General features: G+C 38.3%; 2 protein-coding genes across 10 annotated transcripts in view; one reads left to right on the top strand and one right to left on the bottom strand.

Moving 5' to 3' along the window:
* LOC113493356 (phosphatidylinositol 4-kinase alpha) overlaps positions 1-17,688 on the top strand; it is a 28,933-nt gene extending 11,245 nt beyond the window's left edge. For 7 of the 9 annotated variants that reach the window (XM_026871361.1, XM_026871353.1, XM_026871344.1 and 4 more), the window contains 26 exons: positions 536-809; positions 1,197-1,298; positions 1,865-2,066; positions 2,434-2,571; positions 2,844-2,948; positions 3,566-3,757; positions 4,380-4,605; positions 5,125-5,325; positions 5,679-5,811; positions 6,212-6,286; positions 6,605-6,834; positions 7,416-7,543; positions 7,924-8,070; positions 8,465-8,646; positions 9,373-9,502; positions 10,139-10,318; positions 11,004-11,124; positions 11,592-11,782; positions 12,118-12,184; positions 12,769-12,890; positions 13,260-13,304; positions 13,897-14,085; positions 14,518-14,640; positions 15,088-15,211; positions 15,623-15,782; positions 16,140-17,688. In XM_026871361.1, the coding sequence (XP_026727162.1) occupies positions 536-809; positions 1,197-1,298; positions 1,865-2,066; positions 2,434-2,571; positions 2,844-2,948; positions 3,566-3,757; positions 4,380-4,605; positions 5,125-5,325; positions 5,679-5,811; positions 6,212-6,286; positions 6,605-6,834; positions 7,416-7,543; positions 7,924-8,070; positions 8,465-8,646; positions 9,373-9,502; positions 10,139-10,318; positions 11,004-11,124; positions 11,592-11,782; positions 12,118-12,184; positions 12,769-12,890; positions 13,260-13,304; positions 13,897-14,085; positions 14,518-14,640; positions 15,088-15,211; positions 15,623-15,782; positions 16,140-16,365 (4,013 nt within the window). In that variant the 3' untranslated portion in view covers positions 16,366-17,688. The remainder of the gene's footprint in view (positions 1-535; positions 810-1,196; positions 1,299-1,864; positions 2,067-2,433; positions 2,572-2,843; positions 2,949-3,565; positions 3,758-4,379; positions 4,606-5,124; positions 5,326-5,678; positions 5,812-6,211; positions 6,287-6,604; positions 6,835-7,415; positions 7,544-7,923; positions 8,071-8,464; positions 8,647-9,372; positions 9,503-10,138; positions 10,319-11,003; positions 11,125-11,591; positions 11,783-12,117; positions 12,185-12,768; positions 12,891-13,259; positions 13,305-13,896; positions 14,086-14,517; positions 14,641-15,087; positions 15,212-15,622; positions 15,783-16,139) is intronic. The other 2 variants (XM_026871370.1, XM_026871335.1) reach the window with 1 other exon arrangement.
* Positions 17,689-20,106: 2,418 nt separating this feature from the next.
* LOC113493330 lies at positions 20,107-24,661 on the bottom strand. Its single transcript, XM_026871266.1, has one exon. The coding sequence runs from the start codon at positions 23,509-23,511 to the stop codon at positions 21,910-21,912; it is 1,602 nt and encodes a 533-aa protein (XP_026727067.1). The 5' UTR covers positions 23,512-24,661; the 3' UTR covers positions 20,107-21,909.
* Between the last annotated feature and the right edge of the window lies 1 nt (position 24,662).

The following is a 24,662-nucleotide window of genomic DNA, read 5'->3' as shown; positions in this document are numbered from 1 at the left end:
TTGGATGGTACCAATAATATAATATACTAGTAACAAGAAAAGTTCATAGGTAAAAATGTATGTACGTATATTGTATCCTTACCTATGGTAAGTACTTGTAATATTTCGTAGATATAGCACCACACCGGTTTTGCGTCAGAACGTAACAAGTTTGATCCAATATTGGCTATATGATTTGTACAAACGTTTGTAGTGTGTGGTATTTTTTTTTTCTGTGTTAAATTGTGCTTCTAGGTCAACTTAGAAAGCATTGTTAGACGTGATTTTTTTAGTAGGCATAGACTACGCTTATTGAGTGAAAGAGTGGATTTTTTTAAAGTTTACCCTCTGATTAAAATATTTTTTTTATATCGATTAGTGAAAATTAAACTAAATTGATCATTTTGAGTGTGTACATATCCTTATTAATCAAATATTTTATCCTAAAATTAATGTTTTATATAACCATTATCATCCCAATAAAAATGGACTGACCATATTTGACATCTTACATAACAACAAACACACAAAAAAATAATCAAAAACGCTTCCACAGGCTTATGGCCGCAAGAATGGTACGCTGGTGTAAAAGAGATAGCAGTAAAATCTCCTTTCCTTGTCTCGCAAACGTCGTTACGATCAGAAATGCGCGAGCTTCAATACACGTCCGCTGTCCGCAACGACTCTGTATCAATTAACGAGTTGCAAGAGTTAAAAACTCAGATTTCGAATTTGTTGGATCACCCGCCCGAAGTGACGGTAGTCGTCAATAAGCTGACGTTCGCGCCGTGCATGTATCTGCTGAGCGTTTATTGGCTGGAGACGTTGAGGTAAGTTTATGTGCAAGACTTATTATTAAATGGTGCAACGGTTAGCTCGCGCTTGTCCATCGGTATTGACCGACTAGTTTCGGGCCCAACCGGAGTCATTCATCATGAGCTGATGCGGCGGTGTGGCGAGTCGAGTCGTGTTGATCGTCCGAAATTAAATTGAAATCATGATTATATTAAAAAGTCCTTTTTATAATAAAATGCAAGTAAACCGACTACGGTACATTTACATTTTAAAATTTGAAAATTTTCCTTGGTAATCGATGATTATTTGGCATTACCCTGCACAATTTAAGTTTAAATTTTCGTCTATTTTTAATAATTTGCTAGTAAGTCCTCCTCTGAAGAATTATTTCTGTTTAAATAATCTAATTTTAATATTTCCAGAGTATCGAACTCTCCGGAGCCAAGTTTACAACCGATAATAGAGTATTTAAGCGATTCAGCGCTACAGAAGGACAAGACCGGTATGTGGCAATGTGTGGCAAGGTATGTACAATATTGAATCAAGTATATTAATTTTAAAATGTATTTCAGTTACTATATTCAATTTCAGGGCATATCGACATTGCTTTTAAGAAGGTCTTTAAATTAATACACTTCTAAGGCGTACGTTTATTGGGTTATTTTCTGTGTGTTTTACAATTAGCTTCAACTGACAAATTGGGAAAGGAATGTAAACATATTTTACTGCTACCAGTGTTAATGTTCGTTAAATATGCTATAAAGGACATATAAGTATACCCGGATTCATTTACTCCATCGCCATGTATTGCACTGTTAAGCTTCCAGAGTCATATTACTCAAAGACGTGGTGGTAAACCCTCTAGTATTATCTGTTTCACAATCCTTTCTTTATTAATTTTGTGGGAGCTTAGCACCGCGTATCGTTATATTGTTACTCGCGTGAGAAAGAGAAAGAAGGTACTCTCTCCACTGGGTTTTGCGCCATCTTGCTTTTACAAATAGTGTGTCATTTTAGGGGTAGAGGTAGGCCTCAAAATAATAAACAATAGTTCCTACTCATAAAACTACAATACTCTGCAACTTTCCAGCGTCGGTGACAAAGTATTCCAGAAGTTTCTAGACGTTATGTCAGACAAGGTCAAGGACGAATCTCGCGAGAGGGAGCTGGAGGGTCACGCGCAGTTCTTGCTCGTGAACTTCAATCATATACACAAGCAGATCAGGCGGGTCGCTGACAAGTGGCTCGCAGGGCTGGTCGACAGGTTCCCGCATCTGCTGTGGAACTGTAGGGTGAGTAGAATGTTCTCGAATGTTCTCGAATACTCTAGATTTATCTGGAATGTTCGGCACGATTTAACGATGTTGAGATGCTGCCAAAGATAGTTGGAATATTATTATTGGGAGAAATAATAGTTTCTTTTTTGGTTATTTCTTCGAAATTAAGTTTGCTTTTATATGATGTGATAAATTTCAAGTTTTTGGAAAAAAAACAATGATGGTTAGTGTCTCGTTCAAAATCCGAAAATTATATTTAACTTAACATATTTATTTAAACTTTTAATTATTTCAAAGATTTTGTTGTATTTTACAAGTATGTAAAGTGAACCCGGCGGCTGTATAAACCCATTTTTAAACCAATTTAAATTCTATGTTATAGGTACTATGGTCCATGTTGGATATACTCCAAGTATTAAGCTTCAGTTTAGAACTAGATGCTAATCAAGAAACGCCATTACTAAAAGTACCGGGAACCGACTTCACTTTACAATTACAAGACACATTAGAAGGCAGAGAGGTAAGGTATTTTGATTCTTATATCTGAGAGCATAAAGTTGATAGTTATAATAAATATTTGAACTCAAAGCATCTTTTTTAAAATGTGACTATCTCAGACTGCAAAAGAAACTGAACCTTATGTGTTGAGAGACTGGATACATTTTGGAACTGCTGTTACTCCTCAAACATTTTTGGAATACTTATGTTACTTGGTTCAATTTCAGGTTTTAAGATCTTTCCAAAGCTTCAAGTTATGAACGTTTATACGTGTAATTTTCATATCGTTTTCAGTGTATTGTAAAAGATTTCGCCGACCGTTGCCACGGCATAGTGCAGGAGGCAATGAAATGGGCGCCACAGTCAACACGGTCGCATTTACAAGAATATCTTAATCAGGTATGTGTGTTATAAGTAACTAGCTTTTCGCCCGCGGCTTCGCCCGCGTCGAGGTCGGTTATATCGCGTTTCCAAGAGAACTCTTCAAAAGTTCGAAATAAAAACTATCCTATGTTCTTTCCCAAGGTCGACTCTATCTCTGTACCAAATTTCATTAAAGTCAGTTCAGTGGTTTAGACGTGAAAGCGTAACGGACAGACAGACAGAGTTACTTTCACATTTATAATATTAGTAAGGATTAATTTTATCATAATGGTTCCAATTGGTATTACATACTTAGAAGTAGAAAAAAAAGTGTTGGTGTTTTGCCCGCGGCTTTGCTTGCGTGGATGTGTAAATAACTTGGCAAAGTTCTGCATTTACGAGATGAAAGAAAAAATACGTATGCAATATTTTTTGGAAATCTGTCTGACGAACTAAATATATTTTTTTGTCAATTAACCTATTGTTTTCAATGACCCTTGTTCCCGACTTCGAATCTATCTGACGCACCAAACATATATTGTTAGTCAAATATCCTGTTGTTATCGAAAGACTCGCGTATATCATCCAATATTTTTTGGAAATCTGTCTGACGGAAGAACCCCTTGTTTCCAAATGACCCTTGTTCCCAATAGGTCCCCAACTCGACCCTGTGGCACCACTGCGGGCTGGCCCTGGCCACGGGCGCGCTGCTGGGCGCGGCGGGGCTCAACCGCATGTCGGCCCCGCTGCCGCGCGCCGCGCTCGAGAAGCGCCCGCCCTGCGTCACGCAGGACTCCGCCGCACTACTCGCTGTCGTGTCGCAGCGCAGTCGCTATGCGGGTGAAGTAAGTCTTAGCATTTTAGTTTAGTTATTTTTTTACTAGCTGTTGTCTTCAGTTTCCAGCGCTTGGTGGTTCTCGTTTCTAAGGGAATGACGTTGGAACAAAAAAGTCGTTATTGTCATCTCGGTGTGTTCATTTGTTCTCGCTATGGTGTCGGTTTCTTACTATGACTACACAAGGAGGAAGTAGACAATCATTTTAAGTTGGCATGAATAATATCGCTGAAAAGTTTTGACTGCAGGTAACTTGGTCATGCAAAATGCTGCTTCAACGCCCGTTCTAGATGCTATTCATTGAGCGCGCTCTGCACTCGTGGCGCGAAAGTCCGTGAAAGTCGCGAAACGCGGGTGTAGATGGTTTCGTGCGTTCACGTTCACGCTTTGCGCAGTTCCCCGTTCGTTGTTGGTTGCACGGCGCGAATTCACAGCAAGAATCGCGACCGAGTGTAGAGCGCGCTTTACAAGGCGGTATCTTCTAAGATGGTTTAATTTGGTTCGATGTATTTTTATCGTCCGTTTCGACCGCGCTTCGAGGGCTCCTGCGTTTTAGTGAGGGTCTCGAGCTCTTCAGTGACATCATTGATGGTGAAAGAGAGGCTTTATGTTACCTTGAGTATTCCCCCTAGATCTCCGGCGCGGTGAACGCGGAGGGCGGCGGCGAGGCGGCGGTGTGGCGCGTGGGGGCGCGGCTGCACGCGGCGCTGCGCGACGCCTGCGTGAGCGGCAGCGAGACCTCGCACCGCGCGGCGCTGTGGCGCGCCACGGCGCTGCTGGTGCACGCGCGCCACCACTCGCCGCACGCCGCGCACTCGCACACCGCGCCCACCGCGCGCGGCCTGCTGCACTCCGTGGGTAAGTGTATGGCACACCACGTGCCGAGTCCTGGCCTTTGGACTTGGAGCAGGTACCAACCTTGTTCATTCTTCTACGAAGTTTCAATGCCCATTGTTCGAACAAAGTGTAGAAGAAAAGTATGTACCATATATGTATATCGTGAATCTGATGTAAGACACTGAATGCTCTCTTCATTCATAATTGCCTCGAGTATGATCTTTTATCCAGAATTGTTTCAGATTTACGGTATATTTGGGTGTGCCTATTTTTCTTAACAACAATTATGTCTTCACCACTAAACGTCTAATCAAAGTTTTATCCCTGAGCCGCCAGAGGTTTCACAAGCATTCAAATCAGATGCACAAAGACACCCAGACTTGGGACAAGCATTCGTGCTCACACGAAATCTGACGTGGGGATTGAACCCGCTATACTTCGCGATCAGTGCGTTCGGCTTGGTGACCTCAACCACTCGACTATCCGTGCAGACTAAATTTTTAAATGTACACCTCTTAACCATACCTATTCCCATTGCAGCGTGGTCCCAAGTGGAGATCTTCACCGAAGACGCAGTAACCACAGCAGTGGAGTGCTGGCAGTGGTTGACGACCTCCCGCCCTGACTTGGAGATCAGGTTGACTCAGGAAATCTTCTCCGCTTGGCAATGCACTGTGGACAGAAAGATGGGGCTGTTCTCCAGGGAGAACGATGAGATTAGCCCGTTGGCTGCCCATGAAGGTATGTTGTATTTGTGTGATTGCTGGTTTTGTTATAAATGTCTTTATTGAGCAATTTCGATAGTATTTGGAAAGTTTGACCTGAAATTTAGCCTTGGTCCAAAACATGTAAGCTTCTTCTTGCACATGTAGTCAGCGAGAAATATTATCAATTTGATACAGAATTCTTGACACTCAAAAGTATCTTTTTTATGAAAAATTATAGCAGAGTCTCTTACCCATTATCCCCAAAATAAACTAATCAAGGTTCGTAATCATAATAATTCTCTTACTGAATTCAGTTATAGATTCGTTGCCATTTAAATAAAGTCTTTATTCCCTTACTTACAATGTTCATTAAATCTGTTTAATCAGGTGCTAAGCTAGAGCCTAGACCGCCATTCGTTGCGCCCCACGCAGTATGGGTTCGATACTTGTGCGAGGTCGCCGAGACAGCCAAGTATAACAGCCTGGAGAAGGTGGAAATGTTGGCCAGTTTGCTGCATAGGTATGTATATTATATTGTTATTTAGGAATTAATGTTTAAAATAACATACGGGGTTATTTGAAATTTCTAGCCAAATTAACAATAGACATTAAGAGTGAATGAAAAGCATATATTGAAAAGTGTTTGGAGGTTGATTTAGGGTAATAAATATATTTGATGTTGGGTATTAATATAACAACATTGAAAGGATTAATTTATGACATAATTCTTGAATCGTTTACAATATTCAATCTGCCATTATTCTTACATAATTATCGTCTTTACTAGTATGAGCATCTTCGGTGCCTAAAAGCAATTATTCAAAATGTCTCATCTTTTATATCTTTTTATGTATTTACAGCATTAAAGTTTGACTGACTTCAACTTCATTCATTCAAATCATTGAACATTTTTTATGCAGGTCCCTGCCTATAACAGTAGGTGACGTACGGGACCACATTAACAGGCACGTTGAAGCTGTCGGTGTTCGATTCAGGTAAGCAAAACTTTGTAGGTCCTCAATGAAATTGCGAAGGTAAACAAGCCTACGCGATTACAATCAGGATCCCTGAAAAAGCCTGAGTGTTCCCACCAAGTTGAAATCAACCTTAATCGCGTGCACTCCCTGAATAATTTTCCTGAAAAAGCTGGTCTAGAATAACTGAAAAACTCGTTTTGACTCCAAAACAAGTCATTTTACTGCATAAATACCATCGTTCCGTTTAAAACAATTTAAACGCCGAGCTATATACAAAAAACACAGCCGATGTACACAATTAGAAGAAAGATCTTGAGTTCTGGTGCCTTGTTCCAGGCTGTTATCCTGCGGCCTATCCCTCCTGCAAGGCGACATCCTCCCGCGGTCTATCGCTCGCAACATCCTCCGCGAGCGAGTGTACAGCGCCTGCCTGGACTACTTCTGCCGCGGCCTGCAGTGTCCCGCTAAGGGGTCCAGTGCGTTGCGAGAGGATATCATCTCGCTCACCAAGTTCTGGCAGCTCATGCACTCCGATAAGAAGTATTTGAAGAGCAGTGATATTGGGGGTGAGTGACATTTTTTACTTTTTTAATTTGATCCTCGTGTCGCGGGAGGTTTTACAAACATTCAAGTCACATGCACAAAACACCCAGACTCAGAACAAGCGTTTGCAGATCACACAAATTCTTGTCCTACACAGAGATTGGACTCGCGACACGTCACGCGCTGTGGACGTGGCGTGGCGTCGTTTAATCACTCAGATAACCGTGCAGATATCATAATGATTTACATGAGACACAGAAATATCAACGTTCCAAAAATGCTCCAAAATCAAAACTGTCTTACTGTAGTGAAAGCAACGTTTTTTGCTTAAAGTAATTTGATATTCCCTGGATGATTATTGTTACGTCATGACAACTTCGCTTACCTGTCTTTTTTTAATTCAAATTTATCAAAGAAATTGTCTTGTTTTTGCGACAGCCATATTTTTATTTGAAGAAGTACGATTAGAAAGTTAATTATATTTAACACCATCTAAAAAAGCTGTCTTTGAGAATAACAAGTTGATATTCACATAATTTTAATCAAAGTACCTTTAAATCTCGTCTCCCATACCATCAGCTGTTTACAATGATTCCTCTGTCAGGTGAGTTCGAGCTGATGGGTCCGAGCAGTCAACAAAGTGTGTACACATCCAACTCGCCGACTGACAACCGTTCATCAGTCAACAGCAGCGATATAGGAAGCCGACAGACTACGGGATGGATTAATACTGTGAGTATTAGTAGTTGTTAGCTAGCATGATTACATGATCCGTTCTGTAATCTCCTTGTGTATTTTTATTATTAATTATTGTAATTTGTGGCAGCAGTACTACTGCATCGCTGAAAATTTTAATTCTCTGGTTATTGAGACACTTGAGATACTTTCTCTTGACAGTATTACGAGATAGCTGAGCCAATTTACTCTTGGGGTAGGGAACCGTAGTTGACTAAAAAAATACTTGTAAATTTTACTCCTTTATTAAAAATTTATCTTTTACTTTCCATATCCATATCCTTGGTGGTAAAAAAATATATTTTACACCTTAACCGCAATCATTTCTAATGTTTTTTTGTAGCCATACCTTGCTGACAAATAAATATAACCTTTAGGTACCGATGTCAACAACCAACCTGAGCAGTGGCGCAGGCAGTATTACTGGCAAGCGATCAAACCGCAGCGTCAAACCCGCCACCAAAACACAGGACACCTTCGTTAAAGACTACGTCAGGAAAAGGAACCTCATTCTGGAACTTATGGTAAGTTATGAGAAATCAGTAAATAATTAGTCCTAAGTCCTAAAATATTTTTTTTACCTGGCTCTCTGTGTCCTACTGCTGGGCAAGGACCTTAGCGTTTCTAGATAACTATTGAAACCGGTATATGTGCGTCTTATTTCATCTCTTGGTTTCTTACGGCCTATTTTCTGATTTCGTATTCTTTTCTGTCTATATTATTATAAATACTATTCTATATTTCGGTTACTTCGACAAAATTATATTTTATGTGAAAGAATACATCCGTCAATAGTTTTCGGCAAAATGAATCAAAAGTATTTTAGTAAAATGATAGATTCCCTATACCTAACCTGAATACATACTACAGCAAAGGCACCAACATTCATCCTTCTCTCTCTCTCTCTTCCACACCCAGGCAGTTGAGATAGAGTTCCTGGTGACCTGGCACAACCCTCACAGCCGGCCCGAGCAGGCTGTCCCGGGGGAAGACAACATCGCCACGTGGCGCTCCAAGCCAAACACGGATCGCTCCTGGCGTGACCAGGCCAAGCTTGCCTGGGATATAAGTCCCACGCTAGCCGTGTTCCTGCCTGAGAGGTAGGTTGTATATTCTACAAGCAGGTAGTAGAGATAGGAGGTCAGAATATAATAGTTGAGTGTTTGAAGTCAAAATGCAAACCCCTACCTAAGTGTGAAGTCTTGCAGGTTCGAAATCCACGTGGAACAAGCGTTTGTGTGATTCACGAATGCTTGTTCTGAGTCTAGGTATTTTTGTGCAAGTGACTTGAATGTTTTTGAAGCTCCCCGTGACACAAGGATTAAATTCCTCAGTGAATGTAGTTTGAAAACAACCAACGTCGCCACGTGGCAAGGTTTTTGTTTTTACCAAGGATGTGTGTCGCTGTTCAGTGCGGTGTTATGGAACGACGGTTCAAAACGATGCGAGGGTAAGCTGGTATCTGAGAAAACAAAGCGTTCAGGCCTATCATGTCCTTGGCGAAAATAGAATCACTTTTAAATGAAATAGATTTTTGAAGTTGAAAATGTTTGTAGGTAAAACTTTACTGAAACTAATTCAGATACTGACTAGAAAAGCTCTGCTGTATTTTTAAAAGAAAACAATTTATCTTTTCTATAGGTTATGGCAAAAAACTACTATAACTACATATCTTTAATGAAATACATCATCATCATTATCAGCCCATATTCGTTCATTGCTGGACATAAACCTCTCCCTATTGCACGCCATCGAAATCTATCTCGATGTAAATGTAATACAATAAGCAATAACTTCTATTACAACTAACATAAGATAAATTTCAGATTGAAAAACGAGGGCATAGTAATGGAAATCCGTCGTAAAGTGCAAGCGCAGCCGACCGCCGTGTGTCACATACCGCAGGCACTCAAGTACCTAGTCACTACTGAGACACTGCTGAATGATGCTCATGAGGTATATTATAGTCTTTAATAATTTTTATCATAAAGGTCAAAGTTTGTGTGAATATGTCTGTTGCCTCATCATGATTGTTGCCTCGGCTTGAACCGATTTTTATAAGTCTTGTATGGAAGTGACTTGTCTTATGCCACCTTGACTTTTCAAGTCCAGTGAATAAGCACGTCTTATATGATCATCAATATAATAAAATTAGGAAACCGAAGTAAACTATTATCAAAAACAATATTGTAATATAGAAAAAAGTAGTAAAGCAATTAGAATCAAAAGACCAACCAGAAACCAGATACGCTCAGAAAAATAAGAAAGTTTGTCAAAACTGAAGGGTGGGCGAAATTAACTGGGTGCGGTCTAATATAATCTGACCTTCTATTGCTTCTTCTGTTGCTATTTAGTAGACTAATTCAAATAAATGATTTTTTTGATTGATTTGAAGCTTAAAAACAAACTAAGTAACTTAAAAAAGTTTGAAAAGACAGAAGCGAAAACTCAAACAAATGTGAGAGACAAGATGCCTTATTGCTTGAAAAAAAGAGAGAAACCAGACAAACGATGCACCGTAACCCACTACGTCACTAAGCAGCTTACCCTAACTTAAAAATCTATCACTTTAAAACGAAATCCTTTCCCCAGCTCGTCCACATGATAACGTGGGCCCGCGTGACCCCAGTAGAGGCCCTCTCGTACTTCAGCCGGCAGTACCCGCCGCACCCGCTGTCCGCGCAGGCCGCCGTCAGCACTCTGACGTCATACCCCTCCTCCGCCGTACTGCTGTACATACCGCAGCTGGTGCAGGCCTTGAGACACGATACTGTGAGTATTGCTGGGGTATTTTGAGCTTTATGTGCAGGTGGTAAGGTTTATTCTTGTAGCAGGAAGAGGCAGGGCTTTATTTTTAGGTGGTAAGATGTTTTTCTTCTGGCTGACTCTACCCAGGCAGTGTAAGTGCTAAAGAATTGCAGTAAAACTGATTCGAGTTGACACGAGTTATTAAATTGTGAGACGGCTTAAGATACAAAAATATAAAGTGTATTTAATTACCAATAAGTAAAATTCACAGGGAGAGATGAGAGATTTGTTTGAAACTATACAAACTGTACTCTCTTTCACTTCAATCTTTTTGTTATAATTACTTTTATTGTAAGTATTGATGGGGTATTTTGAGCTTTATGTGAAGGTGGTAAGGTTTTTTTTCTTGTAGCAGGAAGAGGCAGGCTGGCTCTGCCTCAGCCAGGTGGTTTTTTGTTTCTTTGGACTATATTCAGTAAATAAGTAGTACGGGGAGACAAAGCTTTGTTTTTTTGCACTGAACTCTTTTCATATCGATCTGCTAGTTATACTTTTTGGGTGCCAACAACCTAAACTAAAATTTAAATTCATTTTATTTTCGTACATTAATTATTATCATTGTTTTAAACGAGTCTCAAAATGGACTGCTGTAAATACTTATTGAGTTAATATAACAATGTAATTTGATGAATTCATTGGCCTCCTACAGATGGGCTACGTAGCGGAACTGATAAAGTCTTTAGCGAAGAAGTCACAAGTCGTGGCTCATCAGCTGATATGGAATATGCACACAAACATGTACACAGACGAGGAAATGCATAATAGGGACCGTGAGTATAGTTTAAACCACTTGTGTTTTTTGGAACAAGGGAAGTAAGATCAGCTAATGATTAATGAATGATTTTTTTACTTTGCTTTTAAATATGTACGTGCATAGTATGTTGAGGTATTTTTCTGTGAATTTTTGATGTAAATCATAAAATTATGATTATTATATTCCAAAATACAAGATAGTAAAAAAATGACACTATGGAAATCACAAAGTCAAATAAATCTCTGCATTAAACTTCTAGGCCATCATTTTTCGACATTATTTGGCAAGGCATAGATTACTTTTGTCATTGACTTCAGTAAAAATGAAAGAGTAAATAAAAAAAAAACATTTTATTAAGTTACTAAAAATCTCACCATACTTAATACTTCTTAATACATTCAAAACGCTTAGAATGATTGTTTCTGTACACCATCAACTCCATTCCTCACTTTTACAATACACTAAATCCACATTTTCTTTCAGCTGCCCTCTACGACATTCTAGAAGGTCTGACTAAGAACATAGTGGACGGTCTCTCGGGCCCCGCGAAGGCATTCTACGAACGAGAGTTCGACTTTTTCAGCCAGATCACGAATATAAGCGGTATCATACGACCGTTCCCGAAGGGGGCCGAGCGGAAACGAGCGTGTTTGGATGCGCTGAAGAATGTTAAGGTGAGTTGGTGTGATGTTTCTATGCAGGAATACACTATAAGAACAAAAGTTTTTTTTTATGTTATGTGTCATTCTGTTAGTGTGATGTGTTCTGGTTAGAGTGAATTTTGTTTTGCATTAGACAAGTGTTTATTAAATATGTAGGTCAAATGCAAGTGAGACTTGCGACGCTGAGGGTTTCATGTCTGAGGGTACTAACGGTTACCAAGGGGTTTCCCCATTTGTTTACAATGTTAAGAATGTTGAGGCAATATAAATAAATAAACAGGGTGACCCTCGTAAAGTTTGTCGTTTGTCGACGTGAATTATGTTGAATATACGTTTTTATTCGGCAGGTGCAACCAGGTTGCTACTTACCATCAAACCCAGATTCGATGGTTCTTGATATCGACTACAAGAGCGGTGAGTTGTGTTTTCATTTTTAGCGTTTTCATTGGCCTAGCCTTTTCCCAACTATGTTGGGGTCGGCTACCAGCCTAACCGGTTTCAGCTAAGTACCAGTGTTTTACAAGGAGCGACTGCCTATCTGACCTCCTCAACCCAGTTACCTGGGCAACACGATACCCCTTGGTTAGACTGGTTGTCAGACTTTTTTTCAAGCTTCTGACTACCTATAACGACTGCCAAAGATGTAGGAATAACAGCCGGGACCCACAATTTAACGTGCCTTCCGAAACACGGAGGAACTCGTTATGACAAAGATGGTCACCCATCTACAGACCAACCGCGTCAAGCATAGCTTAACCTGTGATCGATTCACTTATGCGGTTATAGCTTAGCCACGAGCTCCTCGGTACAACACGAATAATAATGTTGTGTAAGATTTATTTTACGATATAAATAACTTCGTATATTCATTAATTGCACCACCAATTCCTTTAGATAGCCATCTCTCATTAAATTCAGCCTACTATGGCATTATTGGCTGTAGATATTGATGCAATAACTGACAACCACCTAGCTAACAAATATATTCGTCACATCAGGTACACCTATGCAGAGTGCTGCGAAGGCTCCCTACCTAGCAAGGTTCAGGGTTCGGAAGTACGGTATAGATGAGATGGAATCAGTAGCTATGGCGATCTCGGCTGGAGAGGAACCGCCCACGGTAAGAAGGAATGATGAATAGTGTTTGACTTAGACTATTCTATACTATACTATAGCTATTCTATGAGCTGTTCTTAGCAAAACGTAAATTCGGTATTTGTATTTTTTTTAATGAGAAAATCATTTACTTTTTTCTGATATCTATTGAGTTGTTTTTACTAGTTGGACCTACTATTTTGAATGTGTTGAAGTGCTTTTTAACCGACTCCTAAAAACGGAGGTTATTCAATGCGACCGTTTAGAATGGTATTTGTTATTTTTTCTTATTTATACTGAGTTTAAAAAATAATGCTGTATTTTGGACATCTGTCAATGGAATAAGCATATTTAGACTTTGTAGTTTTTTTTACTGAAATGTTTTTCGAAACAGTGTCTACAAATATACTTTAACAAGAAGCGTCGATCAACTGATTTCGTAAGTCAAGTGGTGTGACCCTTCGATAAAATCATTATTCCCCTATTATCGATATTTGTAATCGATTTTTCATTGAAAAGAATGTGCACGAAACATCATGGATTTTATTGTATACTTTAATTATGAAGTATGATAAACGGTAATTAATTATACGTTTGATAATTAACATTTCACCTCTATAGAATCCAAATTAAATTCTTTCCCACACAATATTGCTACGCCTACAAAATTGACATGTTGTTTTGCACGAATATTATTTGTAGAACTGAAAGTATGATCGATACAATTTTACTAAATTTTGCTTTAGTATTGAAATAAAACTACTTTTACGGATTTTATTTCGGTTTAATAATTAAATATCGGATATCTTTTGGATTGGGACTTTATACTGACAAGTAAAGATGTTCTAAATCACCTTTAAGTGTCCTACTATCTGTGCCACTGTATTATTTCATTTTACAATGCCAAAGATAGTAATGAAGAAAAAAAAATACAGTACAGATAAAAAAAACAATTTTGTCGCCGTAGCGTTACTAACAAAACACCTTTTTTATAATAAACAAATCTTCTCAAACCATCCATAATTTCTCAGGAGGAAGGTAAAGACAGGTTCACGGGCATCGCGTCCGAGGTCTGGCAGGCGGCCATCTTTAAAGTGGGCGATGACGTCAGACAGGACATGTTGGCCCTACAAGTGATCTCCCTCTTCAAGAACATCTTCCAACAAGTCGGCCTGGATCTGTACTTGTTCCCGTATAAAGTTGTTGCTACTGCGCCTGGGGTGAGTGTTTTATATATGTTTATGAAGATTTAAGGATATACGCCATATGTTATCATTAATATTGTAATTACTATTTTCCTCTTTATAAAGACTTTTGCCCAGTTGTGAGAACACAACAGACTTCAAGTATTTTTGTCAATTGCAGCTTTAGCATTTATTCTTAATTTTATTTTAAGTGCAAACGTTTACATTAATAATAGATGCATTGAAAATAATGATTCTCGTTAACCGCGGAATCCTTCCCATAGCAAGATGTTTAATACTTATAACTGTAAAGGTACATATTAAAATATCTATGTTTTCCGTTAAAAAATCTGCTGTTTTACCAACTTTATTGTTTTCAAATTATTGCTCGCAAAAAAACCATTTTAAATTTTCTATCAAAACCTAAGGTTGCATAGCATTTCAATTGTTTTCATCATCTGTCTCTAGTGCGGTGTGATAGAGTGCGTCCCTAACGCGAAGTCACGTGACCAGCTCGGCAGACAGACCGACATCGGCATGTACGAGTACTTCATCAAGAAGTACGGAGACGAGACCAGTCGAGAGTTCCAGGTAAATTGTTCTGTTCATGTTATCGTATAAGTACGAAAATATTTAGGTCACTCTGCCATGATCCCAATTACTCCTTGTTTTGATGGCTTAAATTTGTGATCATTCGTTATGAATTGTAACAGGCAGTGACGCCAAATGTCTGTGACACGAAAAACATCGCACTATATTATAAATGCATTTTTTGCATGAGTCTGTGATAGTATGTTTGTTATCTCTTTATGCCCATAGGGCTAGATCGATTACGATGTAATGTGGTATGGAGGTACATAGCTATCACCTTGGATTAGGAAATAAGCCGAATTCGTTAAATGATATGCAATATCCGACAACCAGGCAGGCGAAACGGCGAACCACAACTAGTATCCAATATTATTGACGGAACTTAAAAAACAGCCTTATCCTTAAGTTTAGTCCTTGTATGAATATTAATTAAAACTTTTTCAACAGGCTGCTCGTCGTTGCTTCGTAACTTCAATGGCCGCGTACAGTGTGATCGGGTTCCTGCTGCAGATCAAAGACAGGCATAACGGCAACATCATGTTGGACACAGATGGACACATCGTGCACATAGGTAAGTGCTTAAATTACCAATAGTCACTTCAGTATTAACCACTCGCGCATCGAAATTGAAATTATTTAAGGCTTTTGATGAGGGAGGATCCACAATTTATTTGCCAAACATTTATATCAACAAATTTATGACTATAATAACCGGTCCTTATCCCAATCTTCATTGTGTGAGTGTCACGAATGTGAATGTCAAGCGTCTAGCTATCACGGTTCATGGGATACAGTTTGGTGACAGACGGACATTCAGATGGCAAAGCGGATAGTAATAATTCCGTTTTACGTTGTTGGTACGGAACTCCAAAAACAAATGATTTCATTATTTGAACTTTATCCAGAAGTGGATATTGCTGACTGAATTAATAGACACGTAATTGTAGTAGAAACGAATATCTTAAATCTATTTTCTTTATAGATTTCGGCTTCATGTTCGAGTCGTCCCCCGGCGGTAACCTAGGCTTCGAGCCTGACATCAAGCTGACTGACGAGATGGTGATGGTGATGGGCGGCAAGATGGAGGCGCCGCCCTTCCGCTGGTTCTGCGAGCTCTGCGTGCAAGCCTTCCTAGCTGTCAGGTGAATGTTGGGGCACTAACTTTAAAACAACTTTGTTTAGGAAATCGGTTGGTAGTTGGAAGCTGTGGTACTTAAAAACTATTTTTAAGTACCACGGCTAGACTTTAAAAATAAGGGGTTCTCAATTCGTCTGTATTTTTTTTTGTTTTGTTACAACAGAACGTTTTGAATGAAACGATTTTGTTGTTTTCTTTTTTCATTTAACGTGAAATAACTATCATTAATTGGTCCCATAAAAAAAGTTCAAATTTAGCTCAGTAGTTTTTGTTTAAAGTCAGTTATCCTTCTTTGCTAAAAAAACCTCTACTATAAGCTTTAAATTAAAACTTCAAGTAACAAAAATATCTATAATTCCAGACCTTACCAAGAAGCAATCATATCGATGGTCTCTCTAATGCTGGACACCGGTCTCCCCTGCTTCCGAGGGCAGACCATTCGTCTCTTGCGATCCCGCTTCGCCCCGAACTCCACCGAGCAAGAGGCAGCCGCCTACATGCTCTCCGTCATCAGAAACTCCTTCCTCAACTTCAGAACGCGAACTTACGATATGATACAGTATTATCAGAACCAAATACCTTATTAGACAGGTAACTTTATTATTATGTTGACTTAAACTTGGTTTTAAGGTAAAGAACTAACCATGGTTCTAAGTTGTGTTGGTTTTCCGTAGAGAATTACGTCTGTTATTTATTTAAAATGTGAGTTAACACGAAGTCGGGTTGTTGGGTACGCTTAGCAACAAAAGTTTAACACTGTCAAGTTTTTTGAAAAAGTGTCCATAAAAGTCAAGATCGACCCTTATATACCTTAATCCCCCCCATAGATCAGTCCATTATGTAACAAAATAAAAGGAAAAAGTGACGCCTAAACAATAGTTAAACATTACATTTTCTATGTTACTAAAAACACTAAAAGTTTGTGGAACTGATTTGTCTTACATTTTTGTTGATGTCTATACACGAGGTGACAGCAGTTTTTCATAGCTGAAGACTTGAATCTACAATAAACCTATGCTTATAGGATTGTTTGATAGTTGCGCAGATAATAACTGTCGAGTATCGAAGACACCTGTCGTAGCATGTATGAACGAGATAAAACTAAGAACAAAAGATATTCACGTTTAAAAACCCATCATAAGTCACTCTTCTAGGCGTATACGTGTTGTGGAATATTTAAGTGTGGTCTCAAATATTTTAAAGTTGTTTGTATACCCTATAATGAACGATAATGTTTTCTGATAATGTTAATAAATAAATGATATATGTTCCTCCTTTAAGCAACTCCCAGAATAATATAAACCAAAATTTCAGTACCAATCTAAAAAATTTGTATAACAACATTTTCAGTGTCCCAAAATGTAAGATTTTACTTATCGTTATTAAAAGAGGATATTAATATAAAGATATTCTGAATTATTAAATAATATCAAATATTATATTTCACTTTTCATAAATATTGTATAGTGTATACTCTCCCCTTCGTAAAGTGCCTCACGCATATGACACTAATCGTCTGCAATATACAATTGTATAGAACGATACATAATAATTCCCACCCCAATATATCCCTAAGCCGATCACTCACATTCGCAAAACTAAACGATACTACAACCAACAAGAACGATATTCTTAAAGTATATTTCTCGAGGTTTCACAGACATACCCAGGACTATCCGTGCAGTCAATTCTTCTATAAATGATTGCAGAATCTTCAGTCAGGCGGTATGCGTCTAAGTTTCACAAACGATTGTAAAATTTCGTCAAATGTTTCAAGAAAGTCAGATTAACAACAAAATCATCAACAAGTATGTTACTAGGATGAGAACATACATCTATCTTCTAATATATAAAATTCCCATGTCACGATGTTACTTACCGTACTCCTCCGAAACGGATCGACCGATTCTTATGAAATTTTGTATACATATTGTGTAGGTCTGAGAATATAACAACATCTATTTTTCATACCCCTAAATGACAAGGGCTGCCCAAACTAAAATTATTTTTTTTATTTTTTGGACTATGTTTTTTGTTTTTATTTTATTATGGCATATATATTATAATATGGCATTAGAATACATACAACTAGAAACAAAATATTCGGCAAAACAACGTTTGCTGGGTCAGCTAGTATTTTATAAGGTTAAGGAGCAAAATTACTTGAGCAGATACTGAACTGAATTGCTGAATACCAATATTATGGATATTTTTATCATTTAAATCAGTTAAATTTTCCTTGCTAACTGTACGACTGTGAGTGATCGGTGTTCTAAACCGCTTGGTATAATATATCCGCCTGTTTCGAAGGTATATACGTTTCTACGCTGTATTTTCTATGAGGTTATAGTAGGTACCTTCTGTATTAGGTACTGTTTAGAGTTTATTAAGCCGTTTGGAAACTTATTATCACGATATAGATAATTCTGAACGATTGTGTTCAGAGTGTACGTTGTCTATGTGCTTTAGAAGTAGGTGATTGAGGAAATACTTCATAGTCAGTTTTATTTATTATTTTAAACAGTTACTTACGTTTTCATTAAAAAATCGACCATAACGTAAGTCTATAAGGTTCTTTTTGACACATGACCGAGACAAGATTTGATTTTCGCTTTTTTGGGTAAAAAAAGTTTTGAGATGTCAATCAAATTTGAAATATATTTCAAAATGTGTAAGCTTTATTCTACATCTTGCCTAGTGTAGTTAATAAATTGAAAATTTATGTGAAATATAACTATGTTAAATGTTTATAAGGTGTTGTTAATTCAAGAGACCTATATAATTTATTTTAATAAGAAAGTGTGTTATTCTTGCACCATTATGATACTTCATCCCGACGCAAGGCCAGATCTCACAGTACCTAAAAGATCAAAAAACTGTAGTATTTATTAGATTTAATAAATAAAAACACATAATTCTCACACATATATTTATTACGAACATCCATACATTTAGAAATTGAAATTTACGACATTCAATTAATTATTATAATGCCACAAAATGGCTGAATATTAGTGTCATTACCACTAGGTACAGACAAGTCGAATATTTAACTTTAAAAAGACAAACATTCATAAAAGTGATTGAAAAATACATTTTTTTTTAGAATACGCTGTAGGGGAAAAGGACTACAGTATGATAACATTCAGTCATTTGTAAAAATCGTCACGTGATTTCCAACTTTTTAAAGTTACAGATTAAAAACTACTAATATTATTATAAGGCTTTTCAATAGTGGTAATCTTTGACCAATTTCAGTCATATAATTACGTTTGGCACCAATTTCTTTACTAAATCAGTATTTCCTTGGCATTTAATACATTTTTTTTATTATTTTTAAACACGAAAATAATTTGAGTAGATTTCCTAAATAGTGCCAAAATAAATCATTTGAATACAGCCAGCAGAATAGATTTCCAAAAGATATTTATTTTTACAAAGATAGCCAGTTAATATGAAAAACCTTATAAGTTGTATACAGACATACAGATATAGTTTGAAATATTACATCTAAAATAGACAACGCACTATGCATTTCATTTAAAATCGTTCATTCAATACTTTACTTACTATTGATAAAGCTTCCTGATTTGTATTGATGATATTTAGCTGCCTAGTGCGTCATACTGGGACATCAATTCGGTTATGGAGTTTTTTTTTGGTTCTTTTTCTTTTAATAATTATGATGCTAAACATACAGATACAATAAACTCTAACACATATAATAATGAGGCAGACAGAAAGATTACTTAAATGTAAAGATGTATTTAAAATTACAACTGTTTATAGTTTAAATCTGTTAAGAGCATACGCCCCACTCTACTTCATTGTGTATCAAAACTCATAAATGTTATTATTGACATTGCGAGGGACCGTAGTAATTGTTATTAAATAAAAAAACTTGATCAACGTTCGATGTACATTATTTCTATTATCGTCCTTTTTTTAATGTAATTCCTGTTTTAACCAGGTTTTTTAACAAAATTATAACTAATTTTGATTTTTATCAAAATGAAAGCTATTGGAGGACGGCCATAACAGTTATTCTTCTACAAAGTGAATTCTTTTAGAAAATTGTGATTACTAAGCAGACAAACATGGCGATAGACGCCTATACACTAAAGAGTTACAATCATATGATTTTTCTTTTCTCTAATGAATTTTCCAATATAAAAAGGAAATTTTGAATTGGATGATAATTGGACCACGCTTGTTAACTAGCTGAAACCGGTTACGGATAGTTTTAATTTGGAGGGAAAAAGTATTTTATTTAAATGTGATTTATAAAACTTTAAAACATTTTCTTAGTTTGCTGTACTTATTTTAAGACAATATTATTTTTAATGTATTATTGTTGTGGTAAATAATAATAAGGGACTGGCAAGTTTTTACATAAAAAAGCCTGTTTTCTACTTAAAAAATTGGGGTTATTGAGTTTTGTCTATACGGTTTAATAACTAAACAAATACAAGTTATTTAATCAAAACGGTGGTTTGTTGCGTTTCTTATGTTTAGTTATAGACTAACATTTTATACGACTACGATTATACAATATTGAACCTTACAAACTATTCACTCGAAAGATAATTGAATCAGTTTCCTTTGAGTATGTATTTACGAACTACCATCGTCAAAACGATTGACGTATCGAAACTAATACTATTGACTGCTAAGTGCAGATGAGCTACATTCGTTTGTTTAATCCTAAGTTTTCAACATTGAGATTGTCATAATTAAAATCTAATAAACACTTACAAAATGAGTAAACACCGATATATCTTTAAAAAATGTTTATGCAAGCATTTGTGGTTCCCTGCAACTACCGGCCCTTAGTTACCATGTTCTAATTATATCAAAATTAATTTTAGGAAAGCTGTTTTCAATACTTATCTAAGTGCAAATAAAACCTATTTATTGTATGTTAAGTACTTAGCAGATTTTAGGCCAATTTTTAGTTTATTTGTCTTTGTTATTGGGGTGCGGACCTAATTCAGTGGGATGTTTTTTTGAGCGGTCGAAACTGTATATCGAAAATGTATTAATGGACACTTTTGTCTATTTCCATCTAACTGAAAAGCCTGGATCCGTGCCCTAAACTCTTGTGAACAAACCAGTCATAGGTTTCTATGTAAGTGTTGTGTTAAATAATATATGTATATAACATTGTTAATGGTACATTTCTGACATTCCTGGATTATTCTTGTTGTTTGAACGAATAAATCTGGTTAAGGTGTCTGCTGCTTTTTATTACCTTGTTACCGGGTACCCACAATCTAAACACTACCAGGGGCGGTTTGCCCTTCAGGCCGAGAAGCCCGGGCTAGGGTGGCAAAAAAATAAACTTAGAGTATGTCCATATAACCCCGCAAAGAATACATGTATGGCGATTATTATTATTAAATAGTTTTACTCAGTATCTATAGAGCATTGATCGTTTCTTGATTTACGACACATATAGGGCGGCAATCGTTTGTAAGCCTAGGCCAGCAGACGTATCGAACCCGCCCCTGAACACTCAAAATACTGATTACATCATCACTACTGATTAAAAGCTAACTACGACAAATAGATATTATGAATTTACGTTATAACGTTACTACGTATAGTGTGGTTCAAACGATGAACCGACGTCGTGTTTACCGACGTAGATAAAGTATAAGAAACCTGTAGAGCTCCATCAGTCTTCGCCACACCGTTATGTAAATTTTACAAATTCCTAGCACTTTGAAAGGCCGTCGTTATCTAGAGGACTATCGCCCTTCGAGAAGACACAATAAAGCACCCACCCACAGGTCTCTTACATCACAATTCGTTACACAATTTATAATTTTGGGCCGCTATCGTTACATCATCAGTTTAACTTTTGGCAAGCATTCCTAATTAGTGTAAAATTTACTTATTGTAGCGTCACACATTTTTAACGTTTTCACGTTACTTTATCACATCACGTTACTTACAGTACTTCAGTCGACCGCGGCTTTGAGACGCTCTGAGCTCGTTGCTTATAGCAAGTACAATATGTGTGTATCAAATCTTCGTATCTTCGTAAAGTAAAATGTTCTCATAAAGTAGTCGTGGAATGTTGAGTAGATTTCTCCTTACAGGATACCATTGTTTTCGATTTCTCCTCTTCAGTTTTCGTTATCTATCGGAGTAATTTTCTCAAAAGTGACAGGTCTGAATCCCATCATGTCACGCAGCGACCACTGGCCGTTGCGACGAAAGTCGATCACAAGTCCAGCGTCCAGAATGAAGTCCATGCCAAGCACGTTCTCTGTGGCCCTCGGGAAGTTTATGAAGGATGTGCGGACGATGACTCCAGCCACCCACACGTCTACAGCAGCAATGCTCATCACTTGGCGCAGGGAGCTACCCTCGCGAGTAGTCAGATCCAAGTCATCAGAAGTAAACTCTTGCTGGTTGGCAACCAAATGCTCAGTCAGAGCAGGAGTGGCGATGCAGTTACGAGCACCGGTATCCACGACCATATCAAAGTTGAGGCCGTAAATGTTGACGGTCAGTACAGGCCGTGCCTTGGGCTTCAGTGGTGCCCCAAGTCTAGTAAGCAGGATGCAGTCCAAACACTTCATCCGGACGATGTTCGGAGACAGGCAGTAGAAGCAGCGCATCTTGGAAGCTGGACCTTTGTACTCTTCCTTTTTTTGCTTGTTCTCTTCAGCTTCCATATTTTCAGTGCCAGTTTCTTTAGCATTCTTCTTATGTATCTTCTGACACATGCGAACCAGAAGCTGTCCGAAAGTCTTGCAATTCTGGCAAGGGTCTTTAGAATTGTCACCAACATCACCATCGGGCATTGCTTCAGCAGCAGACTCGGGTGCATCAGGGCGCTGAGCTTGCTCGATAGACATTTCCGCGATATTAGCCAGCCTTAGCAGGTCGGCAAAGCTGTTACAATCATTGCGGTCCACTTTCTCCCTTATATGGCGGTTCAGTAAGCCATATACTAAATCCAGTTGAGTATCCTCTGTCAGAGTAAAAGGTGGGAGCTGGCTCAACAGTGCCCTAGCTTTCTTCACGAACACCTCGGTCGATTGATCTTCCTTTTGGTGTGTTCCAAACAGGTGACGGTACACTTTGTAAGGCGATGGGCGAACCTTGTAGGTATTGCGCAGTAAAGCAACGGCTTCGCTCCAAGAGGATACCGTGTGTTTCTCAGCTTGCCAACGCATAGCAGCAACATCAGTCAGGAGCAACGGGAGCCCACGAAGTGCCACTTCATCTGCCATTCCGGTACATTCTTTGAAATTGAGGATGGCGGTAATGAATGGTCGAATGTCGCCTATCCCAGGGAAACGGGCTGGACAGTTGCTGAAGCTAGCCGACATGTCAGTCAGAGCAGGCAGGGCCAGAGCCTTGCATTCGTTACTAATCATGGGCTCATTCTCTTGGTGATCCTCTTCAGATTGGGATCCATTTTCGGAAATGACGGTGGAAGGAGAACCGTCGTCCAAGGGAGTAATGGTTAAGGGTTCAAGAGGTACGTATGGCGCAACGAAGCGGGGCCGTGGCATGAAAGGGGGCCTCGGATAGAAAGGCACACAAGGGGGGAACATAGGAGGGAACATGGGTGTTTCATTCTGGGTAATAAATACAAAGGTAGGCGGAGCGTGTGGAAAAGCTCCAGGACCCGGACTGCGTATGAGGGGGCAGGAGTTTCCAAAGCAGACCAGCGGCGCGGGCATATCCATCGGCGCTGACATTGTGCGCGACATCCAAATGGATTAAATACTTGCGGTGTTTTCCAGGCCTCTGTTTCTCTTGGAGATGCTGGTTCAGGGTGAAATTGGCTTTTTGGTGGTGAGCAGTGACCCGCCGCGGTCAGCAGGACCTCAGCGGTAGGCTGCGGTCGCGGTACTGGATTGTCGTTGCTGAGCTGCGCACAAAGGCAACGTTTGCCCTATATACGTCACAACGTTCACGGGGAAACACTGGTACGCACGCGTCGATAAGTCCGGCGTCAGATCAACAAACACAACTGCTCTTTGCAATCCGGTTTCAGTCCATCCGATTCACTCAAAACGAGCCCATAATGTTTATCTAATTGTTTTTAATAACACTGGTGGCAAGAAGGGCAATTTCAATATCACTTTGTTTTGTCCTTGTTACAGCAATCACTCAATCTCGATGTCCATATTGCCTTATCATCATTGACAAAGGATAGTTGGCAGCACTGCGCGCAACCGAAAAAAAATTTACCTACGCTTATAATTTTAAAACGCGAATTTAGAGCAAAACTTTACAAATTCACACTCATTACGTATATTTTTATGCAAATAGTGTTGAATGAATAATTACACTTGTAAACTACACGGCAGAAGCGCTTACTAAAGGGTGAAAACGCACCCCTATCTGTGGCTAAAGTATTGATTTTCTGCCAAGGACGCGAGACAGCCCTCACCCGTCCCGATTGCCGGATAGCAGGTGCCGGTTAAACAGTATATTTCATCTCACGTGAAGTTTGCAATACGTCACCAGATGGGCCCTTACGGTCCGAAATCAGGGGCGCATGGAAAGGTTACAAGATTTCCCGGGACTCAAGGTGGCCAATGTTATGATAGTTAGCTGTGCAGCCGCGGATTTTGAATTTACATATTTGATTAGTTAATAGAATCTCGTTTTATTTATATTTGAAATAAAATGACAGGTGTAATACCTGTCATTTTATTTCGTCATGAATCTTGTACTTTATTGTATAGTTATGTGTGTGGGAATTTAGTTTCCAAATGTGAATATTCAATAGTTAGTTTGATTACATTTACGACTTAAACCGAAAGTTTATCTTTTTTAGGCCCAAAATCTTGCTGCAAAAATAATATAGAGCCGAACTTACTTTTTTATTAAATTTATGTATTTATCCTTTATG

The sequence above is a fragment of the Trichoplusia ni genome, chromosome 1, assembly GCF_003590095.1.
Source record: "Trichoplusia ni isolate ovarian cell line Hi5 chromosome 1, tn1, whole genome shotgun sequence".
Classification (NCBI taxonomy): Eukaryota; Metazoa; Arthropoda; class Insecta; order Lepidoptera; family Noctuidae; genus Trichoplusia; species Trichoplusia ni.
The sequence above is the reverse complement of the archived record's forward strand: the minus strand, read 5'-3'. Positions and strand labels throughout refer to the sequence as shown.

Excerpts from the sequence above, each read along its gene's own strand:
- LOC113493330 (XM_026871266.1), bottom strand. The coding sequence starts at position 23,511 with ATGTCGCGCACAATGTCAGCGCCGATGGATATGCCCGCGCCGCTGGTC.